At 42.3% G+C, this 22,095-nt stretch overlaps 1 protein-coding gene across 4 annotated transcripts in view; it reads left to right on the top strand.

Moving 5' to 3' along the window:
* DPYSL5 (dihydropyrimidinase like 5) overlaps positions 1-22,095 on the top strand; it is a 209,394-nt gene that overhangs the window by 71,459 nt on the left and 115,840 nt on the right. For all 4 annotated transcript variants that reach the window (XM_030198630.1, XM_030198627.1, XM_030198628.1 and 1 more), the window contains exon 2: positions 12,583-12,847. In XM_030198630.1, coding sequence (XP_030054490.1) covers positions 12,587-12,847 — 261 coding nt within the window. In that variant the 5' untranslated portion in view covers positions 12,583-12,586. The remainder of the gene's footprint in view (positions 1-12,582; positions 12,848-22,095) is intronic.

Genomic DNA, 22,095 nt, shown 5'->3' with positions numbered 1-22,095 from the left:
TTGCGGTACCACCAAACCTGCCAAGCGTTTCAGATTCATTTTGGTCACGCCTATGAATCCTCCTTTTCTTCCCCTTTACCTGAGATCCCCTTCCCATGTTATGGGGAATGGCCTTACCCAGCACTGCTGCGAAACACCCAAATCTAACCTCCCCCCATATCCACCCAGTAACACCCAAAAGGAGGACCCTGGACAGGGAGGGTGGGTAAAACAGGTATCCTCCCCCCCCTCCCCCGGGTTCTCCACCAAAATTCTACTGTTGTCATAAAAATCCTGCCAGTCTCCCTCAGGTAACCTAACGCTGATTGATTGGTGCAGCCAGTAACCACACCCACCAATCAAGCTGCTCCCCCTTCTCACTGTCCCACTACCCACCCTCCTCCTCTCCCCAGTGCCCCTTTGAAATTATCCCCAGCCTAACCTGTCCTTAGCTGGGCTCAGCCAAGCTATGGCACATTCCTTTGAACAGGAATGTGCCCCTAAATGTGCATAGGATATCTAAGTAGGAGAAGGGATAGGTACAATTTCCATAGTATTTTATGAAAGGTTCGCTATACGTGGAGTCTTTTATAAAATACATATAAGGACCCAGGAAACACATGTGTACTGTAGAGCACATGCAGCAGGAACAGTTGTTCTTGAAAAGAACATGTTTTTTTTTAAAAATGCATTGCTCGGGATTTTAAACGTGTATGAAGTGATTTTGCAGCCTATGACTTAAAGTGTAAAAGAGCTTGTTTTCTTTAAGGGGGGTGGGGGCAACTGTGGAAGTATTTTGGATTTTAGAGGTGGGTTTTAAGCATAATTACTCCCTTAGTCATTGGTGCAAACCCTAGGTCTAAATGTGCAATTAGCTGATACTTGCATATGCGTCATTCAGTGCAGGTGTAAATGCCAGTGTTTAGATTTTATAAAGCGTGCATGTATTGCCATTGCAAAATTGAGTGTGTGCACATCCTTATCAGGCCCACCCATAACTCACCCCCCTCAAAACTGTGTTTGCTGTGAATCAACACGTTTAAGTAGCAGCTTTCTAAAGCCACTATTTAAATGTGGGGTTATTTACTGGTGTGAATGCTTAGCCAGCCGCCTAAAATTGACCTCCTGTACCCAAACATCCCTCAGGGAATGCCTCTTGGTAATCTGATTCAGAGTATGTGCCCCTTTGGAAGTCCATGTGCTTTTAGCCACTCCGAAGAGAGCAGTTTTCAGAGTACAGAGGAACCCCGATATAACGCACCCCACAATAACACCAATCCTCATATAACGTGATCATGTCTTGGCTTCCTTTGTTTTATTTTTATTATTATTATTTGTTACATTTGTATCCCACATTTTCCCACCTTTTGCAGGCTCAATGTGGCTTACATATAACCGTTAATGGTGTTAGCCAATTACAGTTTGAATGAATACACAGTGATATTGTGTTATAATGAGGTATATGTATGGTAGGAAATAGTTGGGGGGAACTTAGAGAGGGAAAGGGGGAAGAAGAGTCAGGTAATGTCTGTTGCAGTCTTTGGTTATGTTGTGTTGCAAGTGACATACATACATCTCCTCTGTCGCCAATGTCTAGTTACATTGGGGTGAGAGTGGAGCCCACTCCCTGTGCCCGTTCCGGGCTACATGGACTATTGATCTGACCTTGTATGGCTATTCTTATGTTCTTATGGTGATATGCAGACTATCTGGATAGAGTTAGCACAGCAAAATCACAGCTATTCAGATAGTAATGGGGCTGTCTGCTTCATCGACTATGCAGTGCTGCTCACTATCTGGATAGAGGTGCTGAATATTCATAATTTATTTAGATGCCATGGCCGGTGTTTTTAAAAACACCAGCCGCAGAGTTTAAATATTAACTGTAGGTTCAGTCATTAGATTGTCCATTCCTAATGTGTGAAATATGTCCTTTTCTAAAGTTTAGCATAGCATTAGACTGTGTAGTCGTAAGATACTGATTTCCATTTCTAAAGAGATTTCTAGGGATGAATGTTTGCTCGATGAGTATGCTTTGTTTAAAATTGATTTCTGTGGAACTACCTCACTGAAGGAGGTTTTAAACTGGTCAAAAGGTTTTTGTTAAGGAAGGGAGCCATCTGAACATAAGAATAGTCATACTGGGTCAGACCAATGGTCCATCTAGCCTAGTATTCTGCTTCTAACATTGACCAATCCAGGTCACAAGTACTTGGCAGCCCAATTAGCAACACTCCATGTTACCAATCCCGGGACAAGCAGTGGCTTCCCCCATGTCTATCTCAAGAACAGACTATGGGCTTTTCGTCCAGAAAGTTGTCTAAACCTTTTTTAAACCCAGATACACTAACCACTGTTACCACATCTTCCTGCAGTGAGTTCCAGAGCTTAACTATTCTTTGAGGGGAAAATTATTTCCTTCTGTTCGTTTTAGAAGTATTTCCATGCAATTTCAATGAATTTTTTTTTGTTACATTTGTACCCCGCGCTTTCCCACTCATGGCAGGCTCAATGCGGCTTACATGGGGCAATGGAGGGTTAAGTGACTTGCCCAGAGTCACAAGGAGCTGCCTGTGCTTGAAGTGGGAATTGAACTCAGTTCCTCAGGACCAAAGTCCACCACCCTAACCACTAGGCCACTCCTCTAGTCTTTGTACTTTTTGAAAGAGTGAAAAATCGATTCACTTCTACCCGTTCTACACCAATAAGGATTTTATAGACCTCAATCATATCCACCCCTCAGCCATCTCTTGGCTTCATGCCTTTATGTCTTTCCTTCCCACTAACAAGGTGGTTTCTGTGTCCTTATTCTGAATGAGGAGGAGACAGACTGGAAAACAAGTAGTGTGGCTCATCCATATTAAAAAGAGGCTAATACATTGTATGATGCAGAGGAGGGACTGTCCTTAACAAACTCTATAAAGAGGAGTTAGAATGGAGACATTTCTGAGACATATTCAGAAGGGGTTTCTTTTATTTTATTATTTTATTTTATTTATGAAAATATTTTCAGTTGTAATTACTTTGAAGTCAGGAATTTATATGACTCCGGTCTCTGATTTGATTTGTTTCCTGCTTGTCCTCTTGTTATAGCCAGTTCAGAAGCTGCCTTTGAGTTCAGCACTGCACAGCTCGATCATGTGGTTGGGTACTACTGGGACTAAGGGCTTAGCTGTAGGGCAGAGCTTTCCGTGACAGGCCTCTGAGTATTACCATTGTAGCTTTGTTATTCATTGTTGCTAAAGACATGCTCATGCTGTACTAATCATTGCAGTAAGGAAGACAATAGTGTCCTTTAACCATAGATATTAGGCCAAGCAATCCAATAAGATACTGCTATACACCCCTCCTGCAGTAAACAAGTGAAGATGGTTATCACTATTTTTAAATATTTTGGTGCATTTTAATATTAGACTTGTGCGGGATGGGCCGATTGCTATGATCTCTGTACGCTAGTCTGTATCCTGTTGAAGATGAATTATCATTATGGGGAAGAGGAAAGGCAGGAAATGGGGTTTTCCCTCACAGCCAGTGTCTCCATGCTTTTGAGGCCCGATGGATTCCCATGTTTTGCATGCAGCTAGGACTGCCGGTGGTTCCTGTGCCACTGGGGCAAGGAGAGACGGTGTCCCACCTGGTCATGAAGACATTGTTAAGTGCTGAATCGAACCTCATGTTTCGATAAACACCCTGGAGCCGGGGCCTCTACGTATAACATCAGGGATGCCAGTAGTGCACCAGGAAGTTTTGTGGCTGTAGTAGGAAATGGAAGTTCTTTCAAAGATGCTACTTACAATCTAGTGATGCTATAGAAATGATAAATAGTAGTAGTAGTAGTTTGTAGGCCCAGAAAGACTGGAGACAAGGTTACTTTGGAGTACGGTTACCATACATCTGGATTTACCCGGACATGTCCTCTTTTTGAGGACATGTCCGGGCGTCCGGACGGATTTGGCCAGCCTGCCCGTTTGTCCGGATTTCTGGACAAACGGGCGGGCAGGCAGGGGCGGGAGCAGAGGCGGGCGCGGGACTCCCTTCCCCTCCCCTTACGCTACTATCCCTGGTGGTCTAGTGGTACCTCTTCGGGGCAGGAAAGAGCCCCCTCTTTCCTGGCCGGAGCGCTGCTGCTAGCTGCCCTGCATACTGTGAATCCGGCTCTCGGCGTTTCAAAATGGCCACCGAGAGTTGAAGCAGCCTCGCGAGACTTCAACTCTCGGTGGCCATTTTGAAATGCCGAGAACCGGACTCACACAGGATGCAGCAGGGCAGCTAGCAGCAGCGCTCCGGGCAGGACAGAGGGGGCTCTTTCCTGCCCCGAAGAGTGAAGAGGTACCTCTAGACCACCAGGGATAGTAGCATAAGGGGAGGGAAGGTGATGGGGGGAAGAGGGGGTGACCGGGGGCGGGGTGAGGGCGTGGAATGGGGCGGGGCAAGTGTCCTCTTTTTATGAGGATGAAAAAATGGTAACCCTACTTTGGAGGACTGTGGAGGTCAGTGAATCTGTGGAGTTCAAGCTTTCACGACCAGAGCTGATTTCCTTAAGCACTTGGTCTGCAATTGAGGAACTGAGTGAGTTGCTTGCAGATCAGCTTACTGTCCTCCACTTTGATACAGGAGAGCCAGTTTCTGTACTAGGCTGGACGTGATTGATTTGAATGTAAACTCAGCTGTACAACATTATCCTGCCTTAATGAAGAATCACTTTACATTTCTTTGCATTGAATTTTAATTGCCAAACATTAGACCAGTGATGGGCAACCTTTTGAGCTTGGTGTGTCAAAATTTGCCAAAAAACCGAGCATAACTCGGGTGGTGTGTCACTTCAAGAAAAAAACCATAATTTCGCGATATTTATAGTTTAAATAACAAAAATGTATAATTGTAATATATAACTGTATTTAATAAACCAAAAACTAATTATTTAACTTACCTGCTTAGTGACTTCTTTGTTCATCCGTCAGTCGGTTTCTTTTGTTGGTCTTGATATTATTTAACTTGTGTGGGGTGCCGTGAACTAAGATAAGTGAGGGGGAGGGGGAATTCTTTAACTAATCTGCCTATTAGTGACTTTTTTGTTGCTGAATTTCATTGGCTAAATCTTCAATTGAAGGTTGGTATTTTGTACACTTCAAGCCCAAGCAAGCGCTACTAACTTCATCTGTCAATCTGTTTCTTTTGTTGGTTTTGATATTATTTAACGCTGAGAATAAGGTTTCACAAAAGTACGTAGAGGGAAAAATTGTGAGTAAAGCCATTGCTATATTTTTCAGGGTGCTAAAAGTGTCTGGTAATCGGTTCCAAGCACTCCAAATTTCCTGTTCGTAGTGACACTCCTCTTGATTCTCCAAGCGGCACCTTTCCAGATTCTCAAGCTTTGACCTCAAGTCGACAAACACCTGAGCCCAGATGCTGTCTTGAAATTCTACAAGTTGCATCTCCAAATCATCAATTTGCATCCATTGGAAACCATTTAATTCCAAACTATTAGATTGTAAGCTCTTTGAGCAGGGACTGTCTTTCTTCTATGTTTGTACAGCGCTGCGTATGCCTTGTAGCGCTATAGAAATGCTAAATAGTAGTAGTAGTAGTAGTAATTCCAAACTACTGTAGACTACTACATCAGGATACTTAATTATTTTCATGGTCTGTTCTAGGCTTCTAAATTGATTAAATCTATCACTGAACTGGTCAAGTAACGAGTCTAAAACATGCTGGTACTTTATATGCAAGGGTTCCATTTCATTTTGTATAGCTGCACTGGCCTTCTCAAAATACTTTGTTACTCGAGGAAAATACTTATAAGTTTTAGTTTCTACATCTCGCTTGAAAATTTTAAGTTTACTTTCAAAAGCTTTTATGTATCCAAACATAACGTCAATACTTTTGCCAAAACCTTGTAACTTTAAGTTCAGTTCATTAATATGAACAGAAAGATCTGTAAAAAACATCAGGGTGTTGACCCGCTTATCATCATTGTGCTGAGGAAAGTTTCCCAGATCCTTATCCTCAAGAAATACCTTAATTTCTTCAAAGCACTCCACAAAGCGCTCAAGAACTTTGCCTCGGCTCAGCCATCTTACATTATTGTACATCAGCAGTCCACTGTAGGTGGAATCAACCTCCAGTAAAAGTGCAGAAAATTCTCGCTTGTGAAGGGGGCGAGCAGCTATTAAATTAACTATTTTTGTAACAACTGACATTAAGTTGTTTAAGTCGGTGAATCCTGCCTTGGCACATAAAGCCTCCTGATGGATAATACAATGAAAAGGCACAATCGGATGTCCAATAGCTTCCGTAAACAATTTGACAAATCCAACTTTTTTCCCCACCATGTTTGGTGCCCCGTCTGTCGTCACTGACACAACTTTAGAGATATCAATGCTTAGGTCACGGAATGTTTGTATAACAACCTTACATATTTTGCTTCCTGATGTACTTGTTGGCACTGATACTAACTTTATCAACTCTTCTCTCATTGAGAGACCATCAGAATATCGACCAATAATGGCCAACTGAGCATGTGATGTGACATCAGTAGTTTCATCAAGAGAGATCGAAAGATATTTACAATTACTTATGTCTCTCTTTAATTGATGTTGTACGTTTGTGTTCAGTCTCATTATTCGGTCTTTTATGATATTTCTACTGAGTGGTAACTCAGATATTCTCTTAATAATTGCATCTTTATTCTGCATATCGTGAAATAGAACTGGTGCACATCTTAGGAGAGTTTCTTTAATAAATTCTCCCTCACTGAGTGCTTTTCCATGCTGAGCTATGGAGTGAGCAATGCTCAAACTTGCAGATGTTAAATTTGTAGAACCTTTTACAAATTTAAGGATGGAATTAGATTGGCTCTTATAAAAGTGTAGCTGCCTGGAAATGTATTCCTTCCTTTCATCCTCACTTTTTTTCAAGAGCTGGGAATGATTAGTTTCAAAATGTCTATTTATATTCCACGTTCTGCTTACTACCGTTTCAGTACATAGAATGCAAAATGATCTGCCATTTTTTTCTATAATGCCATACATCTCGGTCCATGTCTCTTGAAAGGGTCGGCTACTGCTACTACCACTTCCTTTACTTAACCTTGGTTTTTTATTTTTTGGGTTCTCCATCAGGGGGGCAGTGACAGAAGATAGAATTATAGATAGCCTGTTAGCCCTGCAGGCAATTAGGGGTTAACTAGCCTAACTGACCACCTTATGTAAATTAAGATGGCTGCCGCTATTTCTAATGGCGGGAAATGGCACCCATAGCACATGCCCTCGCCTCTCCCAGCCTCCCCCTCACCTATCTCAGTAATGATGGTCAATTAGAAATCCACGACACCCCAGAACAGTACATTGGATGATGGTTGCTGGTAATGGTGATCACAGGGCCCTCAGAGATGCGTCCCCCACGGCATTCCGCTGCTCTCTGCTCCGCCGGCCGGAAGTGAGGTCAAAGATCCCCTAACGGCCGTGCAGGAGGCGGGGCAGAGGGAGCAGCAGGGAGGGAACAAGCGGAGGACTCGGAGGGAGCCAATAGGAGCGCACACGGCACCCCCCCCCCAGCGGGTAAACATGCACCGGGGGGGTGATTTCGCCGGGGGGGGGGGGAGGTCGCGCTGCACCTGGGGGGGGGGGCGCATCGGCGATCCGCCCCGGGTGTCAGCAAGGAACGCCGCTGCTTCTCTGTATGCGGCCACATGCGGCCGCGTGTCACCGAAAATGGCTACGCGTGTCAGTACTGACACGCGTGTCATAGGTTCGCCATCAGGGCATTAGACCATTCTTCTTACTTCTCATTTGAAAATTTACAGGGAGCTGCTGTTTAGGTTCCTTGATCCCTTCTGGATTATCACAAACTAGAAGTCTCATTGGCAGAGGATATGGTAAAAGCAGTTAATGTAGCTAAGTTTAAAAAAGATTAGGACAAGTTCCTGAAGGGAAAGTCCATTTACTATTATTAAGGTAGACCTAGGGAAAGCCATTGCTTATCTATGGAGTCAGTAGCATGGACTCTTGCTACTTTTTGGGATTCTGCAAGGTACTTGTGACCTGGACTGGCCACTGTTGGGAAACAGGATGCTGGGCTAGATGGATCTTTGGTCTGACCCAGTAGGGCAACTCTGTCTCCTTATGTTATGTAACCACAGGGAAAGGACACCTCTTTCCCTGTGAATTCAGAGACTGAAGGCTTTCTTCCAGATTTTAGGAAAGTCTCATTCTCACTCATTTATCATCAGTCTCTGGAACAGATAGTAAATATACATGGTGGCGTTTATATGGTATGAGGCTACACTGAGAACCTGTTCTATAAAAGCACATTGGCTCTTATGCTTCCTTTATATAAAATAGTACAGTACAACATGGTAATACTAACTTCTATTGTGAAAATAACCCATCAAAACACTATAAATGACCCTTAACACACATAAAATTGTACTTAGATTGTCAGAAGGTAAGTGTAATGCAATATATCAATACTGCCAAAACTTCCACCATTGCTTCTTCATAGATCCATTTTCAAAATTTCTTACATCAGATATAAAACAATTCGGGAAACCTTCCGACATCATAACATGATTGGCTCTGTGGTGTCAGGGAAAAGGATGCTGCAAATATTTATGAAACTCTAACCCCCCTGTTTACTAAGCCACGCTAGCGCTGACACAGTCCATTCACTTTGAATGGGCTGTGTTGGCATTGCTGCATGGCATCCGCAAGCACAGCTTAGTAAACATGGGGGTAAATCGGTATAAAACAGACTTCAACATTTATGTTCCCGTCATCTCATTATCTTCATTTGCTAGCACTGCCAAAGGAAATACTAATGCTGAAATCTGACGCAGCAGAGCCAAACACAATATCACGTTTGGAGGTTTCCTGAACTTCTCTGCCTTAAGGTTAATTTTGTTCAGATAAGTGCATGCATTTTTAAACTATTGATTTATTGATATATATATTTTATGTAAGAATTTAACAAATGGGTTTGATGGAAGTTTTGTCAGTACTGATACACTGCATTATAAGAACATAAGAATAATCATACTGGGTCAGACCAGTGGTCCATCTAGTTCAGTATCCTGTCTCAAACAGTGGTCAATCCAGGTCACAAATACATGGCAGAAACCCAAATAATGGCAACATTCCATGCTAACAATCCCAGGGCAAGCAGTTGCTTCCCATGAGTCTGTCCTTCAGGAATTTGTCCAAACCTTTTTTAAACACAGATTCGCAAACCACAGTTACCACATCTTCTGGCAGCGAGTTCCAGAGCTTAACTATGAAAATATATTTCCCCCTATTTGTTTTAAAAGTATTTCCATGTAATTTCATTGAATGTCCCCTGGTCTTTGTACTTTTTGAAAGAGTGAAAAATTGATTCACTTCTACTCGTTCTACACCACTCAGAATTTTGTAGACCTCAATCATATCCCCTCTCAGCCATCATGTTTCCAAGCTGAAGAGCCCTAACCTTTTTAGGCTGTCCTCATACGGGAAGAGTTCCATCCTCTTTATCATTTTGGCTGCTCTCCTGTGAACGTTTTCTAATTCCGCTATATCTTTTTTGAGATATGGTGACCAGAATTGAACGCAATGCTCAAGGTGAGATGGGGGGGCCTCCTGGCTTTATTAGCACCCATATGTGCATTAGGGTGCTTGCATTTATCTGGGGTGGAGGGTGTGAGGGCTTCGGGTGGTTATGGGTAGATTGAGATGGTTCTGGGACACACTGCAGATTGGGATTACTTTGTGAGAGGTGTGTGACTGGTGGCTGTGTGAGAGCTGGTTGTATCATATGGAGCTGTAGCTGTGGTGCGCTGAATGGCAGTTTATGCCTTTCTTGCTCAGGGGTGGGGGCTGTGCACCCTGGAGCATTTCTCATCTTCGTGGTCATTACTTATTTCTGGATTCCAAGGCCTGGCGGGTAAGACTCCTGGTAATCCGTTATGTCTTCTTTCCTGGAATGTGTATGTGGAGTGACTTTGCCCATAAAATGTGCAAAGATTCTGCAAGTTCTCCATTGGCATAAAGCTGATAATGTCTGTCTTCAGGAGACTCAATTATCTTTAGAAGAACATCCCAAGCTTTGCAGACAGTGGGTGGGAGAAGTTCAGTGCTCTCCTTCTGCTGGGAGACAAGGGGGAGTCGCAATTTTGGTGCACAAATCTTTGGTTTGCCAGTCCAAATTTCTTTTTAAATACTCTGAGGGTCAGTTTGTTGAAATTCAGTTCAACCTACAAGACAAATAATTCATTTTACTTTCTGTGTATGGTTCAGTGGCACATGACCAAAGTTTTTTTTCCCAGCTTGCTTTCTGTGAAGCAGAAGTAAGGAACTTTTGCCTTCAGTCCTTCACTTTCCTCATGGTTGATCTCTTCTATCCCCTGTTCCACCTGTTCTAGATTATTGCAAAAGTGACTGTGAACCACATTGGTCTTATGATGGAAAATGTTCTAATGGCTACCTTAGTATGGAAATCCTGTTGCTGTTTTACTGTTAGACTAGGTAGAAAAGCTATTTACTATGTTGAATAATTCTTATGGCCTTTAGGGGACCTGCAGCAGCAGTGGCTGGTTTTGCTACGTGCCAGGGCCCCTTTTACTGCAGCGGGTGAAAAAAAAAAAATGAAATGGCCAGGCAGTAAGTTCGCACTTACCGCGCTGCCATTTCTGAGGGGAGCACTTACCACCACCCATTGAGATGGCAGTAAGGGCTCCCACACTAACTGGGCAACGTGCGATGCTGCTCGATTACTGCTGGGTATCCCTCTGTGGAAATATTTTTTCAGTATTTCTGCTAGCGCTGGAAATGACGCATGCTGGGATGGAACTACCGCTGACACCCGCACTAGGCCGGCGGAATTTCCAGGTTGCCGTGTGGAACCCTTTAATAAAAGGGCCTTTTAGTCTTTAGTACATGCAAATCTATCTCATGCGTATTCATGGTGGTAATCCTAGCTGTGCCTTCAGGAGAGGATTGTGAAGCACTGATTTAGACAGTACTCGCCAATTAGCATTTTTATGTCAGGCTCTGATAATGTGGAATTCCATGTCTTTCTGTTTGAGACAGGAGAGAAATATTGGCACTTTCAAGAAATTGAAGACTTGGCTGTTCTCTTGGGCCTGTGGATTAGATGTAACTCTAACTGGATCTTGGATTCTGAACTGGTTGGAGGGGTGGGTGCTGCCCCAGAGTGAGCTGGGAGCTCATTTTGGGATCCTTTTACTAAGCTGAACTAAAAAGTGACTGGCGGTAGTTTTAGCATGTGAGTTTCTCGCGTGTTCCGACACTTTTTAGCACAGCTCTAAAATGGCCTCATTTCTATTTCTGTCATTAATGGCCAAAGCAGTGCACAGCCATTACCACCTGAGTCCTTACAGCAACCTATTTAGAAAGGTGGTAAGGGCTCACACGCTACTTATGCAGTAATTGGCTAGCATGTGGCAATGTGCCCACGCCGCCCAGTTACCGCTGGTCACGCCAAATCTCTGTGCTAGAAAATAAAAATGATTTTCTAGCGTGGGAAACGGTGCGTGGCAAAAGCAGAACTACCACAGGGTGCCCAGTAGCCCTACCGCGTCTTGTTTGTTGTCTGTTTTTCTTTGTTTTTTTCTTTATATACATACCTTTTGTTTGCAGATGACATTATTGTAACCTTTCCTCTGAAGTTTTAATACACAGTTTGTCTTACATGAGCTTTTATTTGATTTTATAATTATTTCATTCCCTCCCTCTTTGATTTCATTTGATTGTGAACCACTTTGATGCTTTTGTGAAAAACAGTATAATAGAGGGGGCAATGGTTTCAAATGTTTCTTTTTCATTTTGTATCATAGTTTGCCGATGCAATTGTTTTCATGTATCAATAAAGATATTTCAAAAAAATATATATATATATATTAAACCATTAACCATCATGTGCGCCTCCTGGTTAAAAGAAAAAAAATCTCATGGGTTGAAAAGAGAAAATCCTTAAGCCATTGCTAGTAGTTTGCATAAGGCTTAAATGTCCCTCAGTGTCTGACATCACTTCCAGGAGGGCCACATATATTTAAATTTCCCTGTCTGCTCTTGCCCCAGCTCCAAGTCATACATTTTTTATATCATTTTGCCAGAGTATGAAACAAGTGATACAGGGGATAATTGTGCTTTAACCATCTAGGTTTATTTTGGCATTAAAAATAAAAAAAAAAACTGTTGGGGCTTCACTGCTTAATTGGTACCATTCTGTGTACATTTTTCTAAAATAGGGTTTCTGTACGCATCATTCTCAGCATTTAGACATGAAGGTGCTGAGACTTGGCATTTCCATGTATAATCGCTGGTATCTGTACATGGAAGATAGGGATGCCACTCTTTCTGCAGGTGTAAAGGCTGCTCCCATTGTACCTGCCAACAAATACATAAGTATTTATCTGCATTTGGTAGAGCCTTTTGTAAATTACTGGGGGATGTTCACAATTCCACCTCAATGTGCTATGCAAATTGAGCTCTTTTATATGTCAAAGTATAAAATTATTGAGACAAGTAAAGACTATTTCAAGACTGGGTGCCTTTCCCAATCTCTGTATGGTGACTGGTTGCTTTGTTTTTCTTTTTTTTTTTCTCCCAGAGACATGCACGCCAACTCGGCCAACGTGCGGATCCTGATCAAGGGAGGAAAGGTAGTAAATGATGACTGCACTCAAGAGGTTGATGTCTACATTGAGAATGGAATCATTCAGCAAGTGGGACGGGAGCTGATGATTCCTGGAGGAGCAAAGGTCATTGATGCCACTGGCAAGCTGGTGATCCCAGGTGGCATTGATACAAGCACTCACTTTCACCAGACCTTCATGAATGCCACCTGTGTGGATGATTTCTACAATGGAACCAAGGTACAATAGTTTCTGCCTCTGCAGGCTAAGGAGCTTCATATACTCATTGGACCTGATTCTATAAATGGCGCCAAAAATTTGGCTCCGATAAAATTCTATAAAGGGTGCTTTGGGATGAGGACTCTTTATAGAATAGCATTGAGTGCCAAATTCAGTGCTCAACTTTGGCTGCTGAATTGGATGCTCAACTTTGGGCATGAGGACTTATTCCAGCTGAAACCTGGTGTAAATCCTAGCACACAAATTGTGCATAGATCCTGCTGTTCTGTAACATCTTTTGTGAATGTTCCTGACCTGACCATGCCCCTCCCATAGCCACACCCCCTTTTGACTTACACATGATCCAATTTAGGCATCCATTGTTACAGAATAGCGCATAGCCAGGTCAGCGCCCAAATCATAACTATTTCCAATTAAGTGCTTATTAACTCCAATAATTAAATCATTGGAGCTCATTAACTAATTATTTTGGGCACTGACCTCAGATCCGCTCCCAATTTTGGACACACAAATTTGGGCAACCTTTATAGAATCCTGGGGATTGGGATAATTCTCAGTAGATCACCTAAAGTTAAGCACCAGGATGATGCGCTGAATGTATGGGCCTAACTTTCATTGCGAGTACTTATACCACTGCACAGAAGAAAGTTCCTCCACAAAAGACCAGATGTGCGACAGTAATCCAAAAATATATATGTTTTATTCTTTTCAAAATTACTGTTCATAGAATGCTCTGAATTCAAATGGAGCTCAAAAAAACAAATCCAAAATTTCAAAATTAAATGAATCCTGAAAGCGTCTATTTAGGCCATAATGGTGTTGAACATATCAAGATTGTAATCCAAGCTCAAATTCAGCCAGTTTCAGCCTACTTAAATTCAGCCAACGGGACCCGTTTCGCCACTTTAAATGGCTTCGTCAGGGTCAATTAAAGTAAGGCATCATAATAAAAAGTTAAAAGATGGGTGACGGTAAGTAATGACATATAATAACGCTGTGAATTTTGATATAGGAGTTCTTTTTTTTTTCCTTGTGTATTATCAGATTGTGGAATGTGTAATTTTTTAATGTGTCACCAATAAAAATGTTGAAACATAAAGAACAGGCATCATATCTAAAAATCAACTCTGATCGCTTTAAGGATCCATCTCACCTACATCAAACTTGGCGTCTGATGTTTGCAGTGCCATTTTGGAGACATGAAGTGGTCTCCAATCTATTTACAGGTTTTCCAAGTAAGTGCACCTTTCTTAAAAGAAGTAATTAATTTTAAGTTATGCAAATTAGTAATGGAGTATTTTTTTTAATTTTTAGATATGATGCCTGTACTATAATTGACCCTGACAAAGCCATTTAAAGTGGCGAAACGGGTCCCGTTGGCTGAATTTAAGCAGGCCGAATCTAGCTGAATTTGAGCAGGCTGAGTTTGAGCTTGGATTACAATCTTGATATGTTCAACACCATTATGGCCTAAATAGACGCTTTCAGGATTCATTTAATTTTGAAAATTTGGATTTGTTTTTTTGAGCTCCATTTGAATTCAGAGCATTCTATGACCAGTAATTTTGAAGAGAATAAACCATATGTGTTTTTGGATTACTGTCTCACATCTGGTCTTTTGTGGAGGAACTTTCTTCTGTGCAGTGTGTATGTAGCGTTCCTACCTTTTTCCTCAGATTTTTGATAGAGTACTTATGCCAGCCAGATAGCTGATATAAATGCTCATACCTAATTGTAGGCAGTTAAGTGCGTAAATGATAGTATTCTATAACCCATGCATGTAGCTGCCTGACATGCCTATGGCCCTCTGAGGTCCACTCGTCCTTGGTCTTACGTGCTCTGGAATTTGATTATACAACTTACAGAATACCGATTAAGGGCAGTTATGCATATAACTGCCAATTATAGCCAATAATTGGCTGCTAAGACCAATGAGCATCTAATTAATCTATTAAGTTAGACACACAACTGGCCTTATTCTATAAATTGCATGTGTAATTTTGTGCAAATTAGGTATGCAACTTTCTAGAATTAGGGAGATTGGGGGTAATTTTATAACTGTGCACCTATATATAGGTGCCTAGCAGGCTTCTGAAGGAGCACATCCTGTAAAAGAAAGTAGGCATCTACTTTAATTTATAAAATGCGAGCATCACTGGGTATACACACGACTATTCACCATAGAGCTGGTGCAAGTGCTTGTGCCTAATTGCTAGACATAATTGTGTATCTATTCTGTTCGTTACACATGCAAGTGTGACCGTCCCAACCCATCCCGTTAACCTGTGTGTGTCTATCTGTACCATACGAGGTCCTTTTAATAAGCTGTGGTAAAAGGGGCCTGCGCTAGTGTCAGCACATGTTTTTCATGCGTGCTGAGACCCCCTTTTACCACAGTGGGTAAAAGGCTGTCTTTTTTTTTGTGTGTGGAAAAGAAATGGCCATGCAGTAAGTTAACTGCATGCCGTGCGGCCGTTTCAGGGGTGATCACTTACCGCTACTCATTACCACAGCTGGAGCAATTTCTTAATGGTCATGAGAAATGAGGCAATTGTTTTGGGCTTTATTGGAGACATATAAATTTATAGGGTGTAAATTTAAATTAGGTTCACCTAATTTTATTTTACTTAATTTTTCATTATTGGAAGGTATAACTGCCTCTCTTGACGTGGGCTTGTGGTTTCAAATTATCTTGATGGTGTGTTATATTTTTCTTTTCTTATTAGATACCTATCTGGGAACAATTTCTGACGTCCACTGCAGTGCCCCCTAGGGTACCCGGTTGGTGTCCTGGCATGTGAGGGGGACCAGTGCACTACGAGGGCTTGGATTTGGTCGTTTTTGAGATGAGCGTCCTCGGTTTCCATTATCGATGAAAACTGGGGACAACCATCTCTAAGGTCGACGATCTCAACATTTAGGTCGACAATCTCTAAGGTTGACCTAAATATTGAGATTTGGGCGGCCCCGGCCGTATTATCGAAATGAAAGATGGATGCCCATCTTGTTTCGATAATATGGGTTTCCCCGCCCCTTCATGGCACCGTCCTTACAGATGGGCGCCCTTAGAGATGGTCGTCCATGTTCGAAAATGCCCCTCCACGGGGTCCTTTTACTAAGATGTGCTGAAAATGGCCTGCGTTGGTTTAGACGCATGTATTGGACGTGTTCAGGACCATTTTCAGCGTACCTGCAAAAAGGGCCTTTTTTTGGCCAAAAATGGACATGCAGCAAAATAAAAATTGACGTGCGTCCATTTTGGGCCTGAGACCTTACCCCGCCACCCATTGACTTAGCGGTAAAATCTCACGCGTTAACCGGGCAGTAATCGTCAGCACGCGTACACAGCCAATTACTGCCCGGTTAGCGCCACGAGCCATAGTGGACATCCATAAAAAATGAAATTACTGCCCGGGCCACGAGGTAGTCGGGCGGTAGTTCCAAATTGGCGCATGTTGGGCGCGCGTACACCTACGCAGCTTAGTAAAAGGGCCCCTAAAGTATCCAAAATTTGGGAGAAAGTTAGCAAAAGTGCAAATTAGTATCGGTGGAGTGGTTTTAAATAAGTTTTTGTAGACACCAGATATGTCCATAATTAAAATTGATCTCTTAAGGGCTTGTCTCTGTTATCGGAATATGTGTAAGTAACACACTAGTCTAAAACTAAAACTTGGGGAGGTGAGAGGAGGGGAGAAGGGGATACTAGTGGTGGTGAAATGCATAGGTATAACTATGGGGGTTCAGAGCTAGAATAGGTGATGCTAGGGCTGCATGGGGCCATAGTGAGGCCCAGGATGAGAATAGTAAAGTTCATTGCCTAGTTATTACAGAACTAGCTTAGGTTGTAAGATATTAACAGAAATAGTTGCTTGGCTATGCCTTTATTGTCTCCCCTCATCCATCTGAAGAATTATAGAGACACTGGCATAAAAGGTCTATGGGCTGTTCAACAGATTTCCAGTATAGCATTATTGGTCCTTTCAGCTGTTCACACGGCTACCCGAGTGCGTCATGCATTCCCCAGAAGGGCCCCAATCATTGAACTGAAGCAGCTGGTACAAGTTTATTACTGAATTGACCTCCCACCCTTTTAAGTGCATCTGTGATCATTGTGCTTGTGGCTTTACTGCAAAAAATTGTCAAAAGAATTCTTAGACTGCATCTGGAATCAAATGTCTCCTGCAGTGAGTCATGGCAGAAAATATTATACCCTAGCAATATGAAGAGAGAACAGTGAGCACTCAGGAGGGAACATTGCAGAGGCAAGAAACTATAAATATGATCTGTGTGACAAAACCATATCAAGAGCCAAGATATAATACCTCTAGAAAGTAAAACAAGAGGCAGAGTATTTTATAGTAAAACAATTCTATTTAAAATCATCATGTCATCCTTTTCAGCTCTGATTTTTTTTACCATTCATTCTGAGGAGATACTGGTGTTGAAATTATGAAAGTCCTGCTAGGCCACTCAGTCTGACCATTACAAATTTATATAGCTGATGGTGCTATTACTTATCAAAGTGTCACATATGTGTCACAGAGACTCATTTATTTATCTTTTGGAATGGAAATCTGCTGTCCCAGACGTGCTTATAGTTCCTAGTCTTTTGCAGGAAGAGGAGGAGCCTCTGTAGCAAAGATTTTAATATTCAGTAGTATTTTCGCATTAACTTGCATCTCAGTCAGATTTTGGACCTTGTTCCAAAATAAGGTAGTATCTACTTTCTTCCTTATTTGCCTAACAGATTTTGGAGTGTTATACTTGGAATTTGATTCTCACCAATTAACTATAAAATTGAATAAAAAATGATCAGTAGCATAATTGTCAAATCAAAACCTAAAGAGAAATCCTGTAAATCAATACTAGCCATGACAAGTATGTCAAAGACGTCCTTTTCATGTGTACATTGCACAGCAGGCCTTACAAAACCTAAAGTATCTAAACAATATACAAATTCCATAGCATGAGACTAAACTATCATCAAGATGTAAATTAATATTGCCCACTAACAAAGTTGCCTGATACTGAGCAACATATTTAGCTACAAACACTTGTAAATCATCCTTACAGGTCAACCATTTTCCTGGGGGACAGTAAACAACTATACAAAATACAATAACATACCCATAAATGCAGGATCTTGAATAGAACAGCTAATAATTTCCAGGCCCACACAAAATTGGCTACACCCCTGTCACAGTCACTTGTGTTTTAAGCTATTCAGATCCTTGTCGACTCCTGATGCAGGCACTTAGCGCAGAAACATGGAACCATGTCACGTCTGAGTCTATCTTCTGAATTTCCACCATCTTTTGGGGAATTTTTTATGTAGACCAAGGTCTTTTTTATCATAATAAACTTTGTTTTATCAGTTCTTACTCCAAGGCTCCACAATTTATTTTTATTGGTCCACCCCTACTTCCTTGTTCTTTGGCATTCCTTCTGTAGAGGACCTTTCTCCTTTTTTATTTTCAAGTGATATCATCATAACATCATATCTGCATTGTAGCATGTGAAGTATCGTATTGCTGCATCATCTCTTCCACAACCACCACCTACTCATACATCAATATATGAATGAATATATACCTGCATAATAAAAGGGATAACACGCACACCCACATAAATAGATGTCCACAATACTGGAGTAAAATAGAGGGCGGTGTTTTAATTACTGTGAAAATAGCTTCCTGGTTTATGTGGCTCACAGGCAGATGGGGCTTACATAATAGTGGGGAAAAAGTGGCCTGCAAAATTGGGAGGTATAAAGCATTGTTTATCATATAAAATTATTCCCTTGTTTGTATTATACAGCATTCGAGGACATCTGACACTCTTGGTGATCTCTCAGCCATTTGCGCCCTCCCCAACATGTCCAACCTCTTGCTCCCCTTAAGCCTCCCCCCTTGTCCAGCATCTTACCTTTCTTTGTCCAGCATCTCTTCCCTTCTTGCTGCTGCTGCCACCACACCCTACCTTGATGGCCCAAATAAGCCTTCCAGTGTAGGCCCAAGCTGAAACACTACTGAGTGTTACCCTCTCTGACAAAACAGAGGGGGTAGGACATGGCAGCCCTTGAGCAGGGCCTGTGCTTAAAGAGCCAGCATAGAGCTGAGAGTAGCATTAAACTGCTGCTTTCATGCTTTGCAGGAGCCACACCACCATCACCTCTAACTCTGTTGCTGTAGGCCGATGCCTAGTCTGCTTTGTACATTTGTTTTTCCGATGGAAGGTTCAATGTTTAAACTTACTGCAAATGGGGAAGTTCCTGAAGGGAGAAAATTCCAACAGGCAAATGTATGCTATTATCTGGGGAAACAGCAGCCTGAAATGGTTAACAGACAGCTGTAGAGAACAACAGGAAGTAAAAAGTGGAGAGAGGTTTTATTTTGGAGGTCCTGTCAGCAACTTCACTGACTTTGATGTAATGGAAACCAAGGCTTGGGTTCTGACCATCCCAGGTTGTAATCTCTTCATAGGAGACATTCCAGCTCATAATCGAAAGTGATTGCCGGCCATTTGCCGGCGAAATCGGTATAATCGAAAGCTGCTTTTTTTGACAGCATCGCTGCTTTCCCGTCGCCTCGCTGGCGAAAGTTCAAAGGGGCGTGTCGGCGGTGAAGTGAAGGCGGGACATGGGCGGGTATGGGCGTGGCTACCAGATAGCCGGCTTTCGCCGATAATGGAAAAAAAATATGGCGTTAAGCAGTATTTCACCGGGTTTACTTGGTCCTTTTATTTTCACGACCAAGCCTCAAAAAGGTGCCCAAACTGACCACATGACCACCAGAAGGAAGCGGAGATGACCTCCCCGTACTCCCCCAGTGGTCACTAACCACCTCCCACCAAAAAAACCCCACTTTAAACACTTTTTTTCCAGCCTGTATGCCAGCCTCAAATGCCGTACCCACCTCCATGACAGCAGAATGTGTTCTGTCCTCTAACAGCCTTTTCCTGCTTGTGATGTGGCTCTGGGGTGAGTGTGACACCTTTTCTGTTATTTGCACTGCAGAGTCACATCAGCAATGCATTGTGGTGGGTGTAGGTATTGGTAGTTGGTAGACTCTACTCCCCTGGTGCTTTCCCCCTGCTTACTGGGTCAGAGTGTGCCCTGTTTTGTTTCCTGTTGTAGTCCATGCGGTAGTGGCCATTTTTGTAAGCCAGTTTTAGTTCCCTTTCCTGTGTTACCCACGTTAGAGAACTTAGTTATTACCTTGAATGGTGCTGAAAGAGGGCATTGTACACCATTGTGTCAGCTCTGACCTACTGCTAATCTTAGTACCAGGGGACTCTTTGCCAGTGGGGCACAACCTCTGATCTGCAGTTAACTGTGAGCAAACGTGCATATTTCAAGAAAGGACTTTTTCAGAGAGGTTAGTCTTCAGGTGTCAACTGGTGTGCCAAAGTTATACAGCAGCAATAAGTCCTAGAGGCTGTATGCAGGTCCCTGGAGCAGTTTTAGTGGGTGCAGTACATTTGTGGATAGTGGGTTTTGGGGGGGGGGGGGGTTGGGGGGCTCAGCTCCCAAAGTAAGGGAGCTATGCACGTGGGAGTTTTCTGAAGTCCACCGCAGTGACCCCTAGGGAGCCCGGTTGGTGTCCTGCCATGTCAGGGGGGCCAGTGCACTAAAAATGCTGGCTTCTCCCACGGCCAAATGCCTTGGATTTGGCCGGGGTTTGAGATGGGCGACATAACTTTCCATTATCGCTAAAAAACGAAGCCGGCCATCTCAAACCCCGGCCAAATCCAAGGCATTTGGCTGGCCGGAACCGTATTATCGAAACAAAAGATGGCCGGCCATCTTTTTCGAAAATACGGATCTGGCCAGCTGTTTGCGGCACCGCCAAAATACTTCGGCGGTGCCATTCGATTATTCCCCTCATTAAGGGATAAACACATTTTCCAAGGGAATCTCCCTGTGGACTATGGTGGCTCAGGAAAGGCTGAATTTGACTATCAAAGATGTGTTTGAGGATATTACTTTGAGTGGCTAGGAGCAGTATGGAAGAGAAGCTACCAAAGGTTGCTCTTAATAGCAGATATGCCAATAGAATAAAGCAGCAAGTGGGCTCCACGGGGATCTGTACTGGGGCCACAGCTATTTGCTATTTTTAGCATTTCTCCAGAGGAAAGGTGCAGAACTTCAGTCCTAGTGGGTAGAAAGGCATCCGGTTTAAGCAACCTGATTAATCTTTCCTTAAAGCGTGTCTTTCTCATGAAAAGTTATTGTGATTTATCCTGCATACCAGAACCAATAGCAACCCGAGGAATGGAGTTATTCATTCCTGATGGAGAGGAATGAATAAACAGCAACATTGCTATTTTTATTCATGATATCAAATTGTCACACTGTGAAATGAACAGCAGGCTTCTTCACTGAGTTTACAGAACAGCCCAGACAAATTAAACAAATAGGCAAACAATTGTCAGTTGAGCTGTAATGTTGGGTAATGCATTTAGGGGTCATTTTGTAAAGATTTTATGCGTATAAAGCAAGTTTTACATGTGGAAAATAGGGGAGCCCTTATCCTCATTAGAGATGAAGATTTTTATATATGCTGACGTTATTATGTTATATCTTCCAGTATGTAAAAATTCAGCATTCATTAAGTCTAAGGTGGGGGAATCGATGACATAACATTACTTGAAATTAAATAAAGATAAGACCAAATTTCTGTGGTTATGTTCAGTACATAGCTTGGTATCCTGCCACTTCCTTACTATTGATGGAGTAAATTTTCCATTGGAAACTACCTTAAAAATCTTAGTAGTATTAGACTCTGCTATGATGATGGACACTCAGGTTAATATACTGATTTTAAAAAGTAATTGTTAAATTAAAATAGCTATGAAGAATACTTTGAATACAGTCTTTACATTGATGGTGCAGGCCTTAATTCTAACCAATTAAATTATTGCAATATTATTTATATTGGATATTTAGAGAGAAAGAAGAGGCTACAAACTTTATAAAAAGAGCAGGTAGATTAAAATGTTGGGCACAGAAGTTCGAAAGGGCATCTCCATTAGAGAATGACACAGGAACAGAGTTTGTCCTCGTCCCTGCGAGCTCTGTCCCCGTCCCATCCTTACAAGTTCTGTCCCTGTTCCTGCCACATTCCCTGCGAGCTCTGTCCCCTTCCTTGCCCTGTCCATGCAAGCTCAGTCTGATCCCTTCTGCACAATCATCAAACAGTTATGATTTTATATTTAAATCTTTTTATTAAAGTATAAAAAGGAACAGT

The sequence above is a fragment of the Microcaecilia unicolor genome, chromosome 3 (genome assembly GCF_901765095.1).
Source record: "Microcaecilia unicolor chromosome 3, aMicUni1.1, whole genome shotgun sequence".
Lineage (NCBI taxonomy): Eukaryota > Metazoa > Chordata > Amphibia > Gymnophiona > Siphonopidae > Microcaecilia > Microcaecilia unicolor.
This window is presented reverse-complemented; position numbering and strand designations above follow the sequence as displayed.